This window comes from Corvus brachyrhynchos, unplaced genomic scaffold (assembly GCF_000691975.1).
Source record: "Corvus brachyrhynchos isolate BGI_N302 unplaced genomic scaffold, ASM69197v1 scaffold70, whole genome shotgun sequence".
NCBI lineage: Eukaryota > Metazoa > Chordata > Aves > Passeriformes > Corvidae > Corvus > Corvus brachyrhynchos.
The window spans coordinates 10,232,678-10,252,784 of NW_008236217.1; the positions used below are offsets into that span (position 1 = coordinate 10,232,678).

The following is a 20,107-nucleotide window of genomic DNA, read 5'->3' on the forward strand; positions in this document are numbered from 1 at the left end:
ACTGCAGTGGTTACAGTGTGATAGTACATGGCTCACTAATATTGAAAAGCAGCACTCTGTCTTTTTTAACAACAAACCCCAAGTTAAGACTACTCAAACGGATTTTTTTTCTCTTCATTATTACATTATTAGATAAATCACAAAACAGCTACAGAGGTAGGACAGGACCTACCTACAGGAGGTTCGCAAGCCAGGCCATGTAGATCTGGCTGCCCAGGACTATGCCCAGGTAGTTTTTCAATATCTCCACTACCTCTCTGGGAAAACTGTGTCAGTGCTCAGTTACCCCCATTGTGAAAAAGTGCCTGATGTTCAGAGGGAAGCTCTTGTGTTTCTATTTGTGCCTCTTGCTGCTCTGGTCCTGTCACTGGGCACCACTGAAAAGAACCTGGCTCTGCTTTTACACTCCCTTCAGGTACTCATATGAACTGACGAGATCTTCCCTGAGTCTCCTCTTCTGCAGGTGGAACAGTCACATCTCTCCCCCAGTTTTCTCACAGGAGAGAGATGAAGACAAATAAGAAATGAAAAATATTTGAAAAAGGAAAAAAAGTTCCTACTTTCTTTCAGATTTAAACAGGTTTCTCAAACTGGAAAAAGTATTGAGACAAACTTACAGACTGGAACAAACGAAATATTCTGAGGTTACAGAACAGCCTGTAACTGGATTCTTCATTTCTTTAAAAGATAACTCCCAGATTAGCTGCACTACTGTCCTAAAAAATAAGACTGCAAACATTTGCCACTGAACTTCTAGGTTTTTTTTCACATCCTACTGTGATTCCAATAATTAACATGTATATTTCATGAACAGTTTATTATAAGCTTTTATTCTAAACTCTTTTTTTTGTCTATCACAGAAGCTTTAAGCTTTAAATAGTTTGAAAAATCAGTGTCTTCAAGAACTCATAAAGATGTTCCAATTTCTTATCAGCAAAATTTCACCCAAACAACCTTTGCTTACAAGTCTTCAAAGAATTTTCTCATGCACTGAATTTGTATATAGAAGCATCCGAGAGGTACCACTTTTCTATAAGAATGTAGCAGAAACCCTGCCATGGTTGCAGACCCTGACATATCTGTAATAGCGTAGTACTGCCTTTGTAGACTACAAAACCAAAGGTTTTGAAACTGTAATGAAACTAGGTGAATAAAACTTTCTAGTAGAGTAAGTTAACAAAGTATATTAAGTGTGTTAAGTTTCACCCTGACATATTTCAGCTAGTAAAATGGCTGGCTTTTCAACTAATACAATGTACAGTTGAGGGCAAGATCTAAATAAATACTTATGCATCTAATGGTGCAGGAGCAAGTCAGTGTTTGCATTTCTCATGAAACACAGTGGCTCGGCACAGGGTAAGGCTTCAGAAGTCACGGATTTCTGAGGGTTCAGTACAAGGATGCACAGTCTGCTTTTACAGCATAGAAGCATGACATGACATCCTTTGCTTTCACTTCAGATGCATTTCAACCGGTTCCTCATGAATAATGCAACGCAACACAACTACACATGATAATGGTAGTCACATTGGCTGCCATGGGAGAAGTGGAAAGGGAGTATCCTTTTTACATTCCATGACACTTCAGAATGTATTACATACAACCATATCATTCCTGGACCTTCAATGCAGCTGTATCACTGCCTGAATCACTTTCCTAGCTGCCCTATCCCTTAACTGCTCTATCCCAGGTATTTCCCAACATGGATCTCCACATTTGCTGATTTTTTCCCCTCCCTCACCTTCATTGTCAACTTAAAAGCCATTTCTCCAGCTCCATTAGAAATGTATCTGTAATTCTTGCTCACTCTTTTTCTCCAGTCCTTTTCCACTCTTATCTCAAGTTCTGTCAACATAAGCTTCTGACAAATCATCCAATAAAACAATATAAGTACTATTTCTGTAAGTAACAGAGGGTAAAAGAAAAACATTATAGAATTCTATTTCTCTGAGCTGTGTATAAAAGCTTGATTTTGCTGACCCTTGTCCTTAGTGCAAGAGTGTAAAAGATCCAGACCTGATTTTCTATGCTGAAGCTGTATCAGGGTGGAGCACAAACTACTTCCCTGTGCGTCATTACACACTACCTACTAAATTTTGCTGCTGATCTCGGACTTTCCGTCAAGCCCTGACTGCACAGGATTCCTCAAAGAAGTAAGCCAAACAATAACATTTTCTTTACGATTGTGTTTAAACCATTATTTGGTAACAGAAAAAAAAGAGGAATTTTCAGGCCGTGCTGGAGATGAGTGAGAATGAAAGCTCTACCAAAAAGACTTCTGAAAGAATGACAAATGAGTGGTCTTTTCAACATAGGTTATGCCTATCATGACAGACATTTCCCAATGCTTTCCCAAGGATGTCAGAAACTAAAAGACGACACTCCCCACTGCACCACATACAACACCAAAGTTATCACAAAAGGTACAACAAACATCTGTTAGACAACTGCCAAAGTAAACTATTTAGCTTGTTTTATTCAGAAGCGACAGCCAGAGTTCCTATCAACACTGCAGCAAAATGCATTTTAAATTAGATTTTAACTCAATCTTTAACTAAACAAACATGATTTTTAAAATGTCCTTGTTCATAGTGGTTTAGCACATATACTCCCACAAATGTTTTTTTGGGTTATTTTTATTTTTGCTGTTAACACATTATGCAGTTCCATTTGAGATTGCTCATTCAAACTATCTTAAAGAAGAAAAATGTTTTGAAACTGTATTTTGAGAAATGTAATCTCCAGCTTAAAATTAAATTCAACACATATTGACTAAATTCACTACTCATGAATGGACAGTTACATACATCTTGTAGGAATAAAAGAGGTTGCTTATGGAACCAGACTAGGGTTATCTCATCTCTGAGCTTTACAATCACAGTAAAACAAGGAGCATGACATACTTGTTTTCAGTAGGTACAACTGTGATGAGATGCTTGGTGGAGCAACAGGTAAGAATGTTTAAAGCTAATTAACCTGGAGGTTAATAGACATGTGTGACTAAATACTAAGTTTCTTCACTATGCATTTTAACTAAATACCAATGCCTTTAGTTGTATTCCTAAAGTAAAAGGGACAGAAGAGGAAGGGACTCTCAAAATGAAATATTTTATTTTTATTCTAGCATTTAGTGTTGAGGAAACGCTTTCTATTTTCCTTTCACTAACTCTGTTGTCAATCACAGCACTTGAACATACACAGTTCTCAGCAGAAGGCGCCCAACTGAAATGCCAGAGTAAACTAGAGAGCACTGATATCCTTTTTAAGGAGCAGAAATAAACACAATTTATGTTTTAATTGCGCAAGCACTTTATCTTGGCATAAAACAGCACTGCTGTCACAGGAAGTAGTCCTCCCAGTTTTGTTTCCACCAGAAAGCCCTTGCTGGTGCAAAACCCCTATGAGGCTGGTTAAGCAGACATGGAGGTGCAGGAAGAGTGTTCTGGAAGCATTACTCACAGAGCTTAAGTTTTTAGGTCTGTGGCAAAAAACGGAAACACAATTTTCTCTGTTCAGCATGTTAACTCCATAGACTTGGTGACATACTCAGTAAAATGGGTGACATCACCCCCACAAGAGTATCTGCATGAACACCTACCTCCCAGGCCTTACTCTGCCCTTTATCCCATATTTTTCTAGCAACATGGCATTTCAGCTATAATTCATGTAGTTCAGTTCCTCTCTAACTCTTCTTTCCTACAATTCTTCAGGATACCAAGTTAGACTCTGAAGACACAAGGTTTATTACCAGGTCTCTTAATTTCTAATCCCCATATGCGAAGCTCTACACTTCCCTTAAATCCATTAGTTTCTTTCCTTCCCCAATCATTTCAAAGTCACTGTTCTTCTACCCTCCTAACACACACCTTCATTTTTACAGTCCCATGTACCTTCACCTCTTAAAACTCCCTACAGCAAAAAATACAAACCACTTCAGAAAACAATATAGGCTTTATTGGATGCATTTATATAGATTATTTTGCTTTTCAGACAGAAAAAATTGAAAAATGGGAAAAGAAATTGTGTCTACTTTTACCTGGCTTGCATTCATAGAGATCACAGCATTCCCCTGGCTTTCCCGATGCCTTAGAAACCAATATATTCAAATAGCCAGGTTGGCAAACCTTCCTCAAGCAGCCTGCAGGATTACACACACAACGGCTTGGGAGTGGACAGCATTCACCAGGAGGAGCATAGCCTTCAATCAAGATGGAATCTTCTGGACATCGAGGAGAAAACTGGACCTCACAGCGGGCCTTGGAGCAATCAGGTTTCTCTTCTGAAAAGGAGAGAAAAATCATCATGCCATATGTGTCAGTAAAACACTGAACCTGTAAAGATAAACTCAGAAAAAGCTCCCTCTCTTCTGCCTTCTCCCAAAATAGTAAAAAAGAAAAGGAAACAGCAGCTTCTGAACTGATTAGTGAAAATTTCCAAATATCCTTTAAAAAGTATAGGTATTTGCAAGACGGCAGCTGCCTTATAAAATATTTCTACAAGTTTCCAATCCGTGTGATGTGTGTGAGGGTTGAACCCACACAGCCTCAGGTAGAGCTGTGAAGTCACACATTTGGCAAAGATGTTAAGAAACAACTTGTCATATCATGTCAGCCCTGATTTTCACACCTATACCTTCGGTTTCCCAAGACTTTCCATTATGGACTGACTTAAATGGATTGATTTATTAACCTGAACTGAGCTCTCACATATTCAAAAAGCAAGTTAAAAGTTCAACAGCTAACATATTTGAACAGCTCATACATTAGCAGAAGAGGATTTTTTCTGTACACAGTCCCAATGTTCACATTAGAAGCGTTGTTCCTATGTACTTCAGCAGCTTTAATACTAAAAGGTAAGAGGTTTGACTATGATGATGGTGAGGTTTGTTGATGATCCTTATGGGTCCCTTCCAACTCAGGATATTCTATGATTCCTTCATGTACAAGTACTTTTATATTTTTTCTTAAAACCATCAAAGATTACTAACCTAAATGAGGTACTAGATCGCACCATAGCTCTTTTCTTACAGTTAAAAATCCTACTATTTCCATCTATATTTAAAACAGCCTTGACTAGATACGTATTTTGCTTAGAACTTTAAATAACATTTTTAAGACCAATTTTTTTTTTAAACCTACTCTTACGTTTAGGTTCTTATCTGCTTTATTAAACACATTGTTCAGACTGAACATTACTGGTTACAGTGGTTCACTGCAGAGTTGTATAAATAATAGATAACATACTAGTTTCAGTATTTTATTGATAGCCTTTAGTTTATGGATATAATAAAAGGCTTGACATTCTAGCTTTTAAAATTATTTTCATTTCCACTGCATGTTTGCTCAACATGCACAGTGACAGAACTGCTGCAGTAGCAGCCCTTAAAAATAATAATAAAGCCTTTAAAATACTCATGACAGACTCTTGATAGAGCACTTGTACTCATGATGACCCTTAAATTCCCACTGTTCATTACTGTATTTATCCTAGCGTTATGCATCCAGTGATCTTCTGATTTCCATGACTAATAGATAATCCCATCCCCACGCAATCTCTCATGCAAATACTTCGTATTATAAGTATTTTAAAAAGTTGACCTGCTATTTTTCACTTGACTGCGTTTACATACATACATGTATCTATATGACAATAAGCATTTCCTTAAGGACTGCTTAGATAATTCAATACAATTAAAATTTGACCAATGCAATAGGTCAAATACAATAAAAACTATTTTTGACCAATTTGGCTAACTTTCCAAAAGGCAAGGTTTGTCAGAAATGCACGTCAAACTGTTCAAATTCAGACTATTAAGGACTCTAGATAGGTCTTTTTTGAAGACCAATGCAAAGTCTACTGCTGGAGTTGGTAAGACCACCTAGCAAAGATAGGAAAACAAGGATATGTCACTACCTACATGTAAGAAGCATCACAAACAATAGAAGAGAGAAATTTAAAATATAGAACCATGTAAAATATTTCTGTATGAAATATTCACTCAGTGTTTTACAGTTATTATCTTCAATAGTCTTTTCCACGTTATTCTGCTCGATGTAGTTAAAGTTAATAGACTGCGACAGGAGTCTTACCTAAAGCCAGCACTGTTTTCAGAGGAAATGGTTTAAACCTAACCACTATCTTGCAAAATACATGTTTATGTTTCAATACCGGGTAGCATAACACCAGTAGGTATTTATAAACCTTTTTCTTCTTAATCCACATCACTATTAGTTTTGTACTTCATAATCCCAAAAAATAAACAAACAAAGCTCTACTAATAACTCCCTGCTAATACTCATGTAAATACTGTACTTCCAAATTACATCTCAAACTATGTACATGTTGAAATATTCCCTTCCCAATATACAAATGCAACTGAGCAACAGGAAACTCAAATATATTCACCCACGCTGAATCAACCACGCTGACAATTATATTTCAGCTTCCCAAACTCCAGCCCACAGCAGAGTCAAAGGCAGGTTAAGAAACTTTTTGCAGACTATGTCACACTTTTTTTCTTGATTTAGATGTCATTTTCCTTTATGGAAAGCAGCTACTGGCTAAAATGGTATGTGGTCAGCAGTCTATGAAGTGTTTCCTTAAGCATAATCTTTATCTAAAACATGAAAATCCAGCAGCTCCAGGTGTAGCATTACTATGTTGGTTAAAACTTTCATCAGCTGGCACCGCCCTAGTGTAAGTGCATTCCAGGTCCAGAACTCACTGCAATGTAAGAAGGTGGGGGTTCAGCTTTACTGCATCTCAGTAAAAGCTGATGCGGGCTCCTCACTTTGATACCAATTTTGGATAAAAACCACTACTTCTAAGCAACCAATTCAGAAAAGTTTCAAGGTTTTTCTTCTTGTTATCTCAGCAAATGACAAGATCTTTTCTATCCACAGGGATTCATTACACTAAACTAGTTCTATCTTTTCATTATTTCATCGAAGAAGGTGTCAAAATTTAATCTGTTCTCAAAATAAACGACAAACATTAATACAGCAATGAATGTCACTGTTTTAGCAGAATTCCTGATTTAATTCCAATACATACAGCTATTTAAGATTTCATCAAACAAGAATTGTTTAATAGCTCTTTTTTTCTTTATTAACAAACACTTCTAGCCCTTACAAAAGGAACATTAAAAAAACCCCATGTAAGAACAAAATAATTAAAAATACGCCAACAGCCTCAAAAGACAGAAAGCAGGGTAATGCCAAGCTGTATTCCACAAAAAATCACTCACCAGTGCTATTTCTGCTACTTTGCCCCTTTTACACACCAGACAGACTGTTTCAAAGTAACTTCTCAACAGACCAAAAGAAGCAGAGCCTGCTGCTTCTCTGTCAAATAGACACATACACTGCAAAGCACTGACCTGTCCCCTAGATGTTTTAAGTTACCGTCTGTTACACAAATCAGGTTCTTCCTGACCCATGTCTTCAAAGTCAAACAATGCATCAGGACTTAAACTCCATTTTCTTATCTTTTTTTTGATAATAAATAGAATATAAACAAATACTATGTATGTCCAGAAACAGGAGAACATAATTTTTCAAAGCACTGTGGTGAATGCAAAAAATTAGGCTTTTGTGGAAAGGGAGACCTATCTATAGGACTATACATGTGATTTACTATGAAATAAATTAGTATAGCAAATATATACATATTCCTTAATAATAAGGCATCTTAATACACAGATTACACAGCAAGATACATGTGTCGCATTGTCCTACACCCATAGAGCAGATGCCTTCACAAGAAGAACTTCATACAACCCTAACTGCATGTAGAGACAGTAAAATTGCTAAAGCAGATACATGGTTTCTTAACCAAGAGGCTGTACTCAGGACAATTATTGCACTAATTAAATTTATATTTTTATAAAACATTGTTCTACCTCTACATTTGAAACAACTGATACGCCTCATTTAATAAATTTACTATTCCAAAAAGGAAAGAAATTGCTTATACAACTCACCAATTAATTTACTGAAGTGAGGACTTCTATACACTTATGCTGTTTGATTATCAGAATCAGACAGTTAATCACAAAATCCCAGTATAGATAAGGTTGGAAGGGACCACTGTGGGTCATCTGGTCCAATCTCACTGCTCAAGCAGCTTCCCCCCAGAGAACATGACACAGGATTGTGCAATACCTCTCTAAGCAATCTGTTCCAGTGCTCAGTCACCCACACAGTAAAGAAATTCTTCCTCACGTTCAGGTGGAACTTCTGTGCATCAGTTTCTGCCCATTGCCTCCTGTCCTATTGCTGGGCACCACTGAGCAGAGCCTGGCTCCATCCTCTTGGCACCTCCCTTCAGATACTCACAGACATTGATGAGGTCCCCTCTCAGTGTCTCTTCCTGAGGCTGGACAGGCCCAGCTCCCTCAGCCTTTCCTCATAAGAGAGATGCTCCAGTCCCTTAATCATCTTTGTTACCCTCCACTGGAGCTGCTCCAGGAGCTCCACGTCTCTCTTGTCCTGAGGAGCCCAGAGCTGGACACAGCACTCCAGATGTGCCTCACCAGGGCTGAGCAGAGGGGCAGGATCACCTCCCTTGACGTGCTGCCAATGCTCTTCCTGCTGCACCCCAGGATTCCATTGGCTTTCTTGGCCACAAGGGCTCATGGACAGCTTGTTGTCCACCAGGAGCCCCAGATCCCTCTCTACAGAGCTGCTTTCCTGCAGGTCAGCCCCCAGCCTGTGCTGGTGCCTGGGGTTATTCCTACCCAGGTGCAGAACCCTGCACTTCCTTTTGTGGAATTTCAGAAGGCTCCCCCCTGTCCATCTCTCCAGCCTGTCGAGGTCCTTCTGAAGGGCTGCACAGCCTCTGGGGCATTGGCCACTCCTCCCAGCTTTGTGTCATCAGTGAACTTGCTGAGGAGGCATCTGCTCCTTCATCCAGGTCATTGATGAACAAGTTAAACAATACTGAACCCCGTATTGAAGCTTGGAGGACACCACTGCTGACAGGCCTCCACTAGACCCTGTGCCACTGATTACAACCCTCTGGGATCTGCCATTCAGTCAGGTGTCTTGGGGTGATTTTATGACAATGTATTCCCTTATGGTCTGCTTTATATCCAGAAATGGGTCCTGCAGCTTTAACGGGTCCGAGGAAAGGGGGTGGGGGGGAAGCTGGGCAAATTCTCCAGCATGGTTTGTGTTCAAGGACTCATACACACTCCCCCACATTCTCTTGCCGCAGCAGAGCTGAGAGAGTTGACTCCTGCTTCTAGCTAACCTGTTAGCTGAGACAAGAAGTTTTTCCCAGGACTGAATACTGAAATCCTCCTGTAACTACCTCTTCTGGAACTGTCTGGCCTAGCTGTGATCCGAGAACCAGATCATCGGACCCCGTGGACCGGCACGGAGGCTGAGAGGACACCGCATCCTGGCCTTGGACCTCAGGAGGGGCTGAGCCAGCTACAGAAAAGAACTCTGAATCCACCAGCTTTCTCCACAGTGAGGAGGTTAAATATTGAATAGCTATTAATTTTTTCCTGTGCCCTGCCAGCACTTTGTTTGTTAAATAAATAGTTTTTTCACTTTCCTCCAAGAAATTCCTTTCCATCAGTGGGGGGAGGGAGTGCCAAAACTTGCCTTCTGTGGAGGAGTGGTTCCTTCCAGAGCGTTTCCCCCTAAACTTGTCTCAAACCAAGACACCAGGTCTCAGTCCACCTCACTGTCCACTCGTCCAGTCCATACTCCCTGAGTCTGCCCTATGAGGATGTTGTGACAGACAGTGTCAAAAGCCTTGCTGAAGTTGAGGAAATAGAAAAAAACCATATGAAACTCAATCACATTTCAGTATATCCTTTAAAAAATATCCCAACCATTAATAAGGAGAACAATCACTTTTCAGGGATGCATCCACCAAGCTTCCCCTAAAAGTCTGAACTGATGACCTAAAACTCACTAAGGAAAACATTGCTGGCTGCAAATGCTGCTTTTATGTTCAAAAAAAGCAGCATTTCAAATAACTATACAAAGAAAAGAAAATGTTGGTTGGTTTTCTGACGAGGTTTCTCTGTGGGACACATTCTCTTTATAGCCTTTCATCAAACACCACCGAAGCTGGTAGCATTCTAGTATCCCTGACATCTCAGCAGCCTGAGCCAACAAAGAATCTCTACATAGATAAAGGAAGAGTCTGGATCAATCAAGCTTTTGCGAACAAACTATTCTGAGACAGACAACTTTCTTAAGAAATTCAGAAACGTAGCTGGAAATAAAACATTCTTAGTAAACTGAACACAATCCAGACAGGAAAACTAACATTTTGATGAATTCCAAACAAGAATCCTCTCCTTGGAAACAAACTTAATCCCTACTCTAAAAGGCAGCTCTAGAGATAATTTAATATACAGTTCTCCAGTTTACCAGTGACAGTGTTATTTTTAGATATAAATTACTACTGGTAGAAGTTTTGCATTTCAGGACAAACTTTACTTCTGTAGGTCTGGAGGTTCAGGCTTACTTCCTTGTACTTTGCTAAGAGACTGCGAAAAGACCTTGCTGTTATTGAGTGCAAGAGAGAGTACCCCCTACAATTATTAAGAATAACCTAAGTTACAATGTATAATTGAAAAATAATAGCTGAATAAGATACAATGCACTGTGTGCTTTATCATTAAAACAGGGATCATTCACTTAAAAAGTCAGGATGTCCCAAAAAAATTTCTCACTTTCACCTCAGAAGTGTACAGGAAAGCTGAGCATCTCAGAAGTTGAGGCACAACAACACTCAAACTGACCTTTCACTGCAACCACAGCATACTTGTTATAAGGTGTATGAGGGGGAAGAGAACAATCTTCAAAGGATAGAATAATAATAAGAAATAAAGATATGGATTTGAATTTTTTTCTTTCCATTAACTTCAGAAAGGGTCTGTTATAAAGCAACAGCCATAAACCCAGAACTTTGTCACAAAGTTTCTCCATATCAAAAGCTACAATGTGTTTTTAAAATTATACTTCCCATGACCGTACAAAGTTCTAATGGGGAAGTGGAGGTATAATGGCAAGTTACTGAAGCACTTATGTTGCAACTAATGCTTTCTTTGAGAGAAGGCAGCTTCTTTACCTTCCTGAAAGGTTTATGCAATACTGGGTACTAGTTTGATATGTTTTTATTAAGACAGTCACTGAATATAGGAAGCCTAGATCTCAGGCGTTCTTCATTTCTTTTGTTTAAGTAGAGCAGTTGTAACAAAAACCAAGCCAAACCACCCCTCAACTTCCCCCCCCCCCATCTTTGTTAATACCAAAGCACTATGTAAATAAAAATGGCTCCTCAAGAAATATTAAACACTTTGCTTTCACCTCTGTATCAAATTCTTTTCCTTCATTATGTTTGCATGCTCTGCTTTGACACGCAGAGAAAGTACATGCCAATTTTATTTAATGAGAAAAGCAGAACTGTTAAAGCATTGGTTAGTACAGTGAAAGGATCCGAGGGTATAATCTAGTGCGGGAGAAATAGAAAAGCCCTGATGGGGATGGGAGGGTCTTCTCATTCTTCAGGTGAAGTGGAACACATCCATGCTTCTCAGGAAACCATTTCAGGGAGGAATTTTTATCATTTTGTCAGAACTTCATGTGATGCTGTTACTCAGTCACCATAGAAACGAGGACAGAATGTTTTATTGGAGGAGATGGCTGAAAAGAAGTATCAGAGACGGGTCCAAATGTTTCTATCAAGATATTTAAACTGTTCTACAGTTGATCCTTTAAAATCAAGTTTTTAATACATATGCATATGGATATACACAGATATACACACACAGAGATGGAGAGAATACATTCTCTTTCTGTTAGGTCAATACAAAGAATACAGAATAAGAAGCACTTTGAAATAGCGAGCTTCATATTTCATTTTTCTGAGTAGTTCAGAATAGGTTACGGTTTATAAAGATGAACATTTTACATGACTAAGCAAAGCAATGCACTACAGTTGGCATACATGCTTTGAAGGCACATGTTCAGCTTTTTATTTTTGTTTCACTGTAAACCATTTCTGTGAAATCTAGGCTCAAACACAGTCACTTTTATTGTACAATCTTACAGTCATCATTGAGATACATTCCAAACAACAGGCATACTGTACTGTTATACAGTGGCAGGAAGGAAATATTTAAAGGATTAGAGATAAACAAGAAAAATGATTACCCAGCTGAAGCAGTCAGACAGACAGGGATCGATATCGGAATGCAAAACACCCAAAAGGATTTTCAAGAATCAAAAGGGCAGTTATAGTAGATTAAAAAATGAGATTAACTTACACGTGTAATATGCACAGTACTGTATATGGGTGAACTGCTACAAATAAAAAAAGGAACTAGAGCCTGACCTTTTACCTAAAACTGGACTTTATTTAAAATCCGTTCTATTTTCTTAATGAGTCTTGCTACACTTCCCAGCATTCTGGTGCTCTGCATTTTATGGGCACACAGTGGGGCAACCTGTCTCACCCACATTATAGCCTAATCTTCTCGTATTATAACAACAGCATGGAAATAACCTGGGCTAAAAAAAGTGACACACAAAAAGACAGTCACAGATACCAGCTTTAACAAACATGCATTCATTGATACACATTTTTGCAACACAGTATTCACTACAGATTTCCCAAAGATTTTCCATTTTGTGGACCAAATAACCAGAAAAAGGGTTATATCACTCGAGACAGCTACAGTCAAGGAAGACAGTAATCCCCTCTGGGTAAATAGCAAAGCTATTCCAATGTTATAATTCCATTTCCTGAACTAGTTTCTTTTCCAATACTTAAAATATTAAAAAGAAAAGTGGTAAATCAAAACAAACAAACAAACCCCAAAAAACACCACACCAGAATTGCAAACAATCCTGACCCAAAACTGATGTCTTCCGAAGAAGGAATTAAGAAACTCAATGAGGATCTGTCAAACACCTTCATCTAAATGCAAATGCAAGTTCTATAAAACCAATAATGTTCGTGGCAGTAGCTGCATTTGGTTTCAGATCTCCCAGCTCACAGCATTCTTCTGTTATGCTTAGAAGCACTCAGGTCTTGAAATCCCAAAGGTAATTTTACTTTTCCTTCATTTTATTCAAAACCTGCTTTCAACGAATAAGTATTAGCTTGATGCCAACAAGTTAATCCAAATCAATAATAGATAACATTAGCTGACAGAACTGTACATGAAGGACATGAGCCCAGCCCACTGCACAGAACACAGGGGAAGCTGTGCCATCCCTGGGACAGGACCCATTTCTACTGCTAACTGCACTGCGTTCAACAGAAATAAAGCACCTTTAAACGCCAGTGGTAAAAATCCTTCAGAAGTTAGTTGGAGAAATGAGCCAACAGCTGTAGTCAGATTTACAGCTGTGTTGCCTCTATTGCAAAATAAAATTTAAAAATGTTTTCAGTACTGTCATGGCTGGAATAACATTGTATACTGTGATTTCTTTATATAAGAGAGCCTGTTGTGCTGGATGAATGGTACTACTCCTACTATTGTTCAATCTTTATATATTGGCAAATCAACTGAAATTTCCAAAGAAAGAGTATGCAAACAGAAATGAGATAGTCTCACCTATAGACTCAGGACTTTAAAGAATGCCAAATCATTCTGTGAATAAACCAAAAATGGAAACACTAGATTTATAATCAATATAAACTGCACGTACTTCGATGACTTACAAAAATGTACACAAGCAGTAAATTTACTTAAAGCAGAAAGTACTGTTTATTGCAACAGTATATTCAGCTGCAAAACCAAAGGTAATGCTGAGTAAGTTTCAAAATGATGACAAAGCACAACTATTTGGAACAATTTCGATTCGCACAACTTAAGAAAACAGTACGAGCCTTTGGAGAGCTGGGAGCCCTTGGCACAAGAGCCCTCTGCACTCCCTTGGAGGAGAGAGGCCTGAGGGCAAAAAGACTCTCCCAGAGATAAGCAACCTTCCTCAGGGTCATGGTGACAAAGTGAACCACCCCCAGCACGCCTTGTTTCTATATGGTGATAGCCTGTACCCAGTTGGCTAGTTGGTTTCTCCCCCACCCCCTGCCTTTCCCATAAAAGCTCCCTGTTTCTGCCCCTCAGGAGGGAGCCTTTGTCCCTGGCCTTCCCTTCACAGGGGCTGCTGGACAATAAAAGCTGCCTCTGTGGAACTGCCAAATGAGGCTCCTGTCTCCCTGTCCCCAAGTTCACCTTGGGTGATTTCACAAAGAGCTGATATCACAAGAACTGGAATCACTTAGTGGAGAAGTTGCTACACTTGCTGAAGTCACCTGCTGCCCAGGGTGGCCTGCCACCGCCCCTGGAAGAGTTGTTCTTTGCAGGACACGCTTTCTAGGAAGGTCGTGGCACACCGGTGCTGACCAGCATCGGACCCCCCCCCGTGATACGAGCCTAGCTGATATCTGGAGAAATAATCACAAATACTCACTGAAGGAGAAGCACTGCAATGCACACCTTGATGCGGAGAGGAGAAAGGGATTTGAATTCGAGGACACACCGTATACCTCACAAAGGACAAACCTCTGAAGACAGCTCAAGATGAAAGGAGCACCCAACAACTTACTCTACCACATAATCACACCCAAAGTAGTGTCTCAAGTTACTCTTAGCTTCTTACTTAAAGTCTAAAAACATAAGCAGAACAAGGACTCTTGTGTTTGCAATAAATGCAAATTATAATGAAAATACATACATGAGTTTACAAGGAATAAGAATTCACATGAGTATGAAGCTAGCAACTGAGACGGAACAGCAGAAAGGGCAATCAGTTTTCTGGAGCTGATTAAAAAAAGCACCAGAGTTGTAAACATTAACTTAGAAATGAGGGGTTTGATAGTCAAAGAAATGTAGTTTTTGTTGTTAGCAAAATTGAATCAACTCCTGTCTGCCCTTCAGTGTTTTGCTTGGTTAATACAAATAAATTTAAGGTATGTGTTTTCTTGCAGTTCTCTCTGATAATTAACTGATAAATGTTAAAAAACCCCACTAAAACCCACAACACCCAGCCCACACACAGTACAAGAAGGACCTAAATGCCTTAAGACACTTCTGGCAAGTAAACTCCAGTATGCAAACTAGTTTTCCCAGTTATTATGTTCAAATAACCTCTGTCTCTTACCAGCTTAACCTCTGTATTTTTATTAGAGGCTTAACCATGTGTTTCTAAAATTCTTTCACAAAAATACTCAAGATGCATAATTATCAAGAAAATCAACCCTGTTCAACATTTTGATCTTCTCTTTATTAACCTAACACATCACAGTAGTCAGAAACTACAAAGAGAAGCATAGTTTCCTTCTTTTAGGTAAACAGAAAGTGACTGCTTCCAATGGCGAAGGCCAATGCCTCAGTGTTTCAAGACATTTTCACACTCCCAACTGCCTTGGTTAATCTCTCTTGACTTCTCTGGCTTAGCTTCTTCCTAAATCCTTCAAAATAACCTCTCTACTTTAGAATTTAAACACATTTTTATTATACAAGATTTTCCATACAACCAGAGATCTTCCCAAATTCTTGCTTTTTTCCTTTATGTCTTTTTTAACATTAACATTTCTGTTGTCTCCCCAGAATGAGTTTTAATGCCAACTACTCTAACTGTTCCTTTGCTACTCATCAGTTACCAAATCTGCATCATTATTGAACAAAATTTCCATGCATTACTTAGGACAACAGAAAACAACTCTACCTATAATAAGAAATATGACAGCAAAGCAAAAAGGGGCCATTATAATTTTAGAGGAAATCTATACTGACACTATACTGACTATCAGAGAATTCTGATGTAGAAATTCTTAGTGTCTTGCAGTGAAGAGATTCTACAAACTTTTTACAACATTTCCAATTAGAAGAGAAATTGTCAACGTGAAGGAATTAAACAGCTCAGTTCTCCAGAAAAAGTAGATATTGGTTCTTACTAGATCTATTTTTGCTGAGAAATGACACTTTACAAAATTCTAGTTAGGAGCATTTCACTGAATACAGAAATGGTGGATATTCCACACAAAACATTATCTTTTCTCCAAAGGCAAAGTCTTCTAATAAACTGCCACATTTGACACCTAAAATGCAAAATGCAGAAATAAGCAGCTTATCAGAAGACTCCAGTGTAAAAGAAGCCAAAGCACTCTGTTCTTTGGTTCTTATACTGAAGGCAATTTCTCATATTCCATGTAAAAATATGGAATAAATAAATATAATAGAAACTGTGCTTTCGTGACTCCAAAGAACATTTGCACTAGGCAAAATAAAATTAAATAAAGCATCTAAAAATCATGCAAGGAATTCTGTTAAATTCCAAGCTCCTGCTTGCAATACCTGCTTTCACTGCTAGTTTGAAGGTGTTTCTGCATTTTTACAACTGTCATTCACACAAACAAAAAAGGAAAACCAAAATATATACTGGGGAAAAAAGCAACAAGACAAAAGAAGCATGAGAAATTTTAATTTTATTCCAAGATCTAGACAGCTTAAGCTTGAAAAGACAGGTGCCCTACTGCTTGACTGAAGGTTTTTGAGAACTGATTAGAAAAATAGACCCCTGGAAATTTGAGAATCATCTTACTAGTCCTGCTTTCACACTACAGCAGTATCCTAACCAGAAAAACCTACACAGGGATGGTGGGTGGTGGCGCGTGTGCAATACATGCACACATGGATTCATAACCAGCCCTCAAACACAGTAAGACCACAAGGAATCACAGTATGAGAAGTTTGTTCTGCTCTGCGCTACTGCTGCACAAGACGTAAGAAACCAGATTACATTTAAGACAAACTAAGAATCATGCAATATCCACAGTCTTTATTCCTCAGTCAGTCACTAAACAGATGCCTGCATAGGACTATGCAGGTACATAAAAAAAAAAATTGATGATATCCATTAAACACAGCTTCAAGTCCACCATACATTAAACACTACTAGGTATCACCACTCTCTTGCAGCATCCCTTATTCTACCTTAAAGCAGCAACAACCCACAGAGGGAATTAAATGTCAGAACTACAAAAAAGCAGAAAGTCAGAGTTTACACAGTACCGAGCTTCTGTTAACACTAGTACAAGTATTTTGCTGACTTCAGTAGTCGTTAAACTTGGACCCCTCTGTTTCAAGCTGGATGGAAGCCAACACCTTGTATTACAAAAAAAAGACAGAGTCTGGAAAAAGACCAATGATCCTATGCCAAATATATAAAAATAATCTCTCAATTTCAGAATGTTGTTGGCTGCAATGTTCTTTAATTAGATTCAGTTTCTGATCTCATTTGAAGCATACAGTTGTGTATTAAATACCTGGAAAGTTTGTTTCCAAGAGCAGATTAAAGGGGAATGATCTAGAGGATTGCAAGCACGGTAATCTGTTTATCCCCAAGTGTATTGTTTGGATTTTTTTTTAATCATACTATCAAAAAGTATCACAAATTATCCTGGCTCAGACATTTTTTTCTGATTCTTCACCCTCTGCTTTTCTTAATCTTTATTCTTCATTGACCTTTCCTCTTAAGTTATCCACTTATTGTTTATGTCCTCTTTAAAGCAAACCTCAATTACTATTTATTTCACATCTTTTCTAATCTGTCTTTTTTATTATACATCTCCATCAGTACAATACACAGCAAAGTACTTGTTTTGTGTAAAAATCTACCTTAAAACAAAATATTAGTTTCTCTTAAACACTAAGCAAGAACATATTTTGTGGCATCTTGCACAGCAGCTTCCACGACACAACTGAAAATAGAACAAACTAGGAAGTTCAGATGCAGAAGCTTTAGATTAGCATAATCTCTTATGGCAGTTTGGCTAAATCTTGAATGCAGATTAAATTTACAAGCACTAAAATGCAGGTTACAAACCACTGTGGAACATTAGGCATTGTGGCAGAAGCTACTGCCAGGAAACTGCAGCTACAGATGCACTTCCTACGTGAAGCAAACTAGTATTATTGCCAGCAAGATTCCCATGATGGCACCCTTTGCACAAGTTTGGGATTCAGTCACCTCCAAAGCCATTCCATTTTTTAGATCAAATTCAGGAACTGGACACAATCAATGTACATTAATCCTATGTATAAAAGTTTGCAGCACACATGTTACAGAGTATGTGGTTCCGTGACCAGAGACAAGGCATACGGACTTATTAATAAATTGGTCAAGTATGAAGATGGCACACTATCCACAGAAGTTATTATCATCTTTAAAACAGTAGAGAAACACTGTTGTGTTGTATTTGTTGTATTTGGTGAGGACACTGTTGTATTTGGTGAGGACAGACTCCGTGTCAAACCTGGAAAAACTCTAGAAGTGGGAAGACAGCAAATGCGGATTTGAACAGTATCTACTGAGTGCCCCGAGGAAGGGACTGGCTCTGTACTCTCATGTTACAATGACAGTGGATCCTACCTCACAAACACACCCTGGGAGGCAACATGAGCAGCAAGACCAGAATTTTAATAGAGAGCTTTCGTGAACAAAATGGTTCTAATGCTTGAAACAGACTAAGGAAAATAGAAGAAAGGAGTTAAGGTTACTACCAAACACTAGGAAATTTTTTTCTCAAAAGATGCAATGGTCCTTACAACCATGATACTGCACTGATCCTACAAACTCACACAATACATTCAAGAGATCCCAAGGCTGAGAAGTTATTCTTTCATATAGGCCAAGCATTGCAGAAGTGAGCAAAGCCTGAGCAGTGCTAACCAGGAAAGCCTGTTGACATTCAACGAAGTAACAGCAGAAAGCAAAAGCCACCAAACAGCCTTATCAAATACCACAGACACTGGTGCTTACACATCTCAAAGCAGAGATTTCATTGTTTTCCCCTATTTGGCTGGAAAAAGACAGCAGAGAGAATAAAATCTAGTGTTACATGATGAGGTATCTCACATGTCACTTAAGATATCTCCTCCACAGTACATCTCTGTGAACAGCAGTCCTCACAGTAAAGCAGCAGCAACAGAAGTAAATGAGAAAAAATGAAAAAACCAGGTCTTTAGTTAAAGCAGTTGTAGGTGCTAATTGCTAACAAAGGCAATATTAATGAGGTGAGTTTTAAAGGAGACTTTTCATTAGCACAACTCAAAATTCACTTTTTTTCCAACAAAAAGAATAACGTGTAAAACATGCCGCTGAGTACTACTGCCAACAATCTAACAATTCTGTTCTAATCTTTCTTTCAATCTATGCAATGAATGCACTTTCTCAACACAGAATAAGTACTTGCTTTCATGGAAATCTGGATCAAGACTTACTAACATTTATCCAAAGTCTCTGTGATATAACCAAGCAGGAAAGACAAGATTAAGCAATACTGATATATCAGTAATGGCAAAATAGGATGCAAATATGTCAATTCTGTCACCTGCATGCCTTGTGAAACATGCCTTAAGAATCCCACCAGCATAAAAAGAAAGAATAATTGAAATACAAAGGAAGAAAGTTGAAAATTTTACTCCAAATTTCTTACCACATGCATACCCTCCCCAGGCACTATGACCCATTAATGCTTAAAAGGAAAACAAAGCTAGTAAGTTTAACAAATCTCTTGCACTTAACCCTTAACCTCACACTCAACTTACCTGATATCCTATAAAGCAGGATTTTAATTATCACTTCAATAAACTGGCCTTCTTCCACTTCACATAATTTTCTTGAATTATGCAGTCGATTTTAAGACACTTTAAAATATACTTAAGCACCAACTTATCCAGCACCAGCTTATTTCAGGAAAAAAACATTAAATAAATAAAAATTAAGCTGAGTAAATGTCACGTTCAGCTACAATTTTTGTTATGCTACAAAAAGAAGCAACACTTAGATCACACAAAAGTGGACAATACAAGCTTAAGTAACCTGTAAATGCATTGTTTAAGAAACGTGGAAAGACTGCCTTACTAAATTAATTATTTTTATAGCAAGATTTAAGGACAAATATTCAGTTAGCATAAATTGCCTTAGATGCTTGACAGGACTTAAAGAAAGGACTTGTAAGTACTTGTGTGGATTCATATTGTCTCTTGTCCTGCGCATTACAGTGTGGTAACTAAGAGCACAGACTGAAAAAAACCCCAAACAACAAAACCCCACAAAACCATTCC

The 20,107-nt window shown here is 38.3% G+C and overlaps 1 protein-coding gene across 1 annotated transcript in view; it reads right to left on the minus strand.

Annotated features, from left to right (window-relative positions):
* The window catches only part of CRIM1 (cysteine rich transmembrane BMP regulator 1), a 175,382-nt gene that overhangs the window by 86,149 nt on the left and 69,126 nt on the right, over nt 1-20,107 (minus strand). Inside the window, exon 3 of the mRNA XM_008643358.2 lies at nt 4,037-4,279. Within this exon, the coding sequence (XP_008641580.2) occupies nt 4,037-4,279 (243 nt within the window). The remainder of the gene's footprint in view (nt 1-4,036; nt 4,280-20,107) is intronic.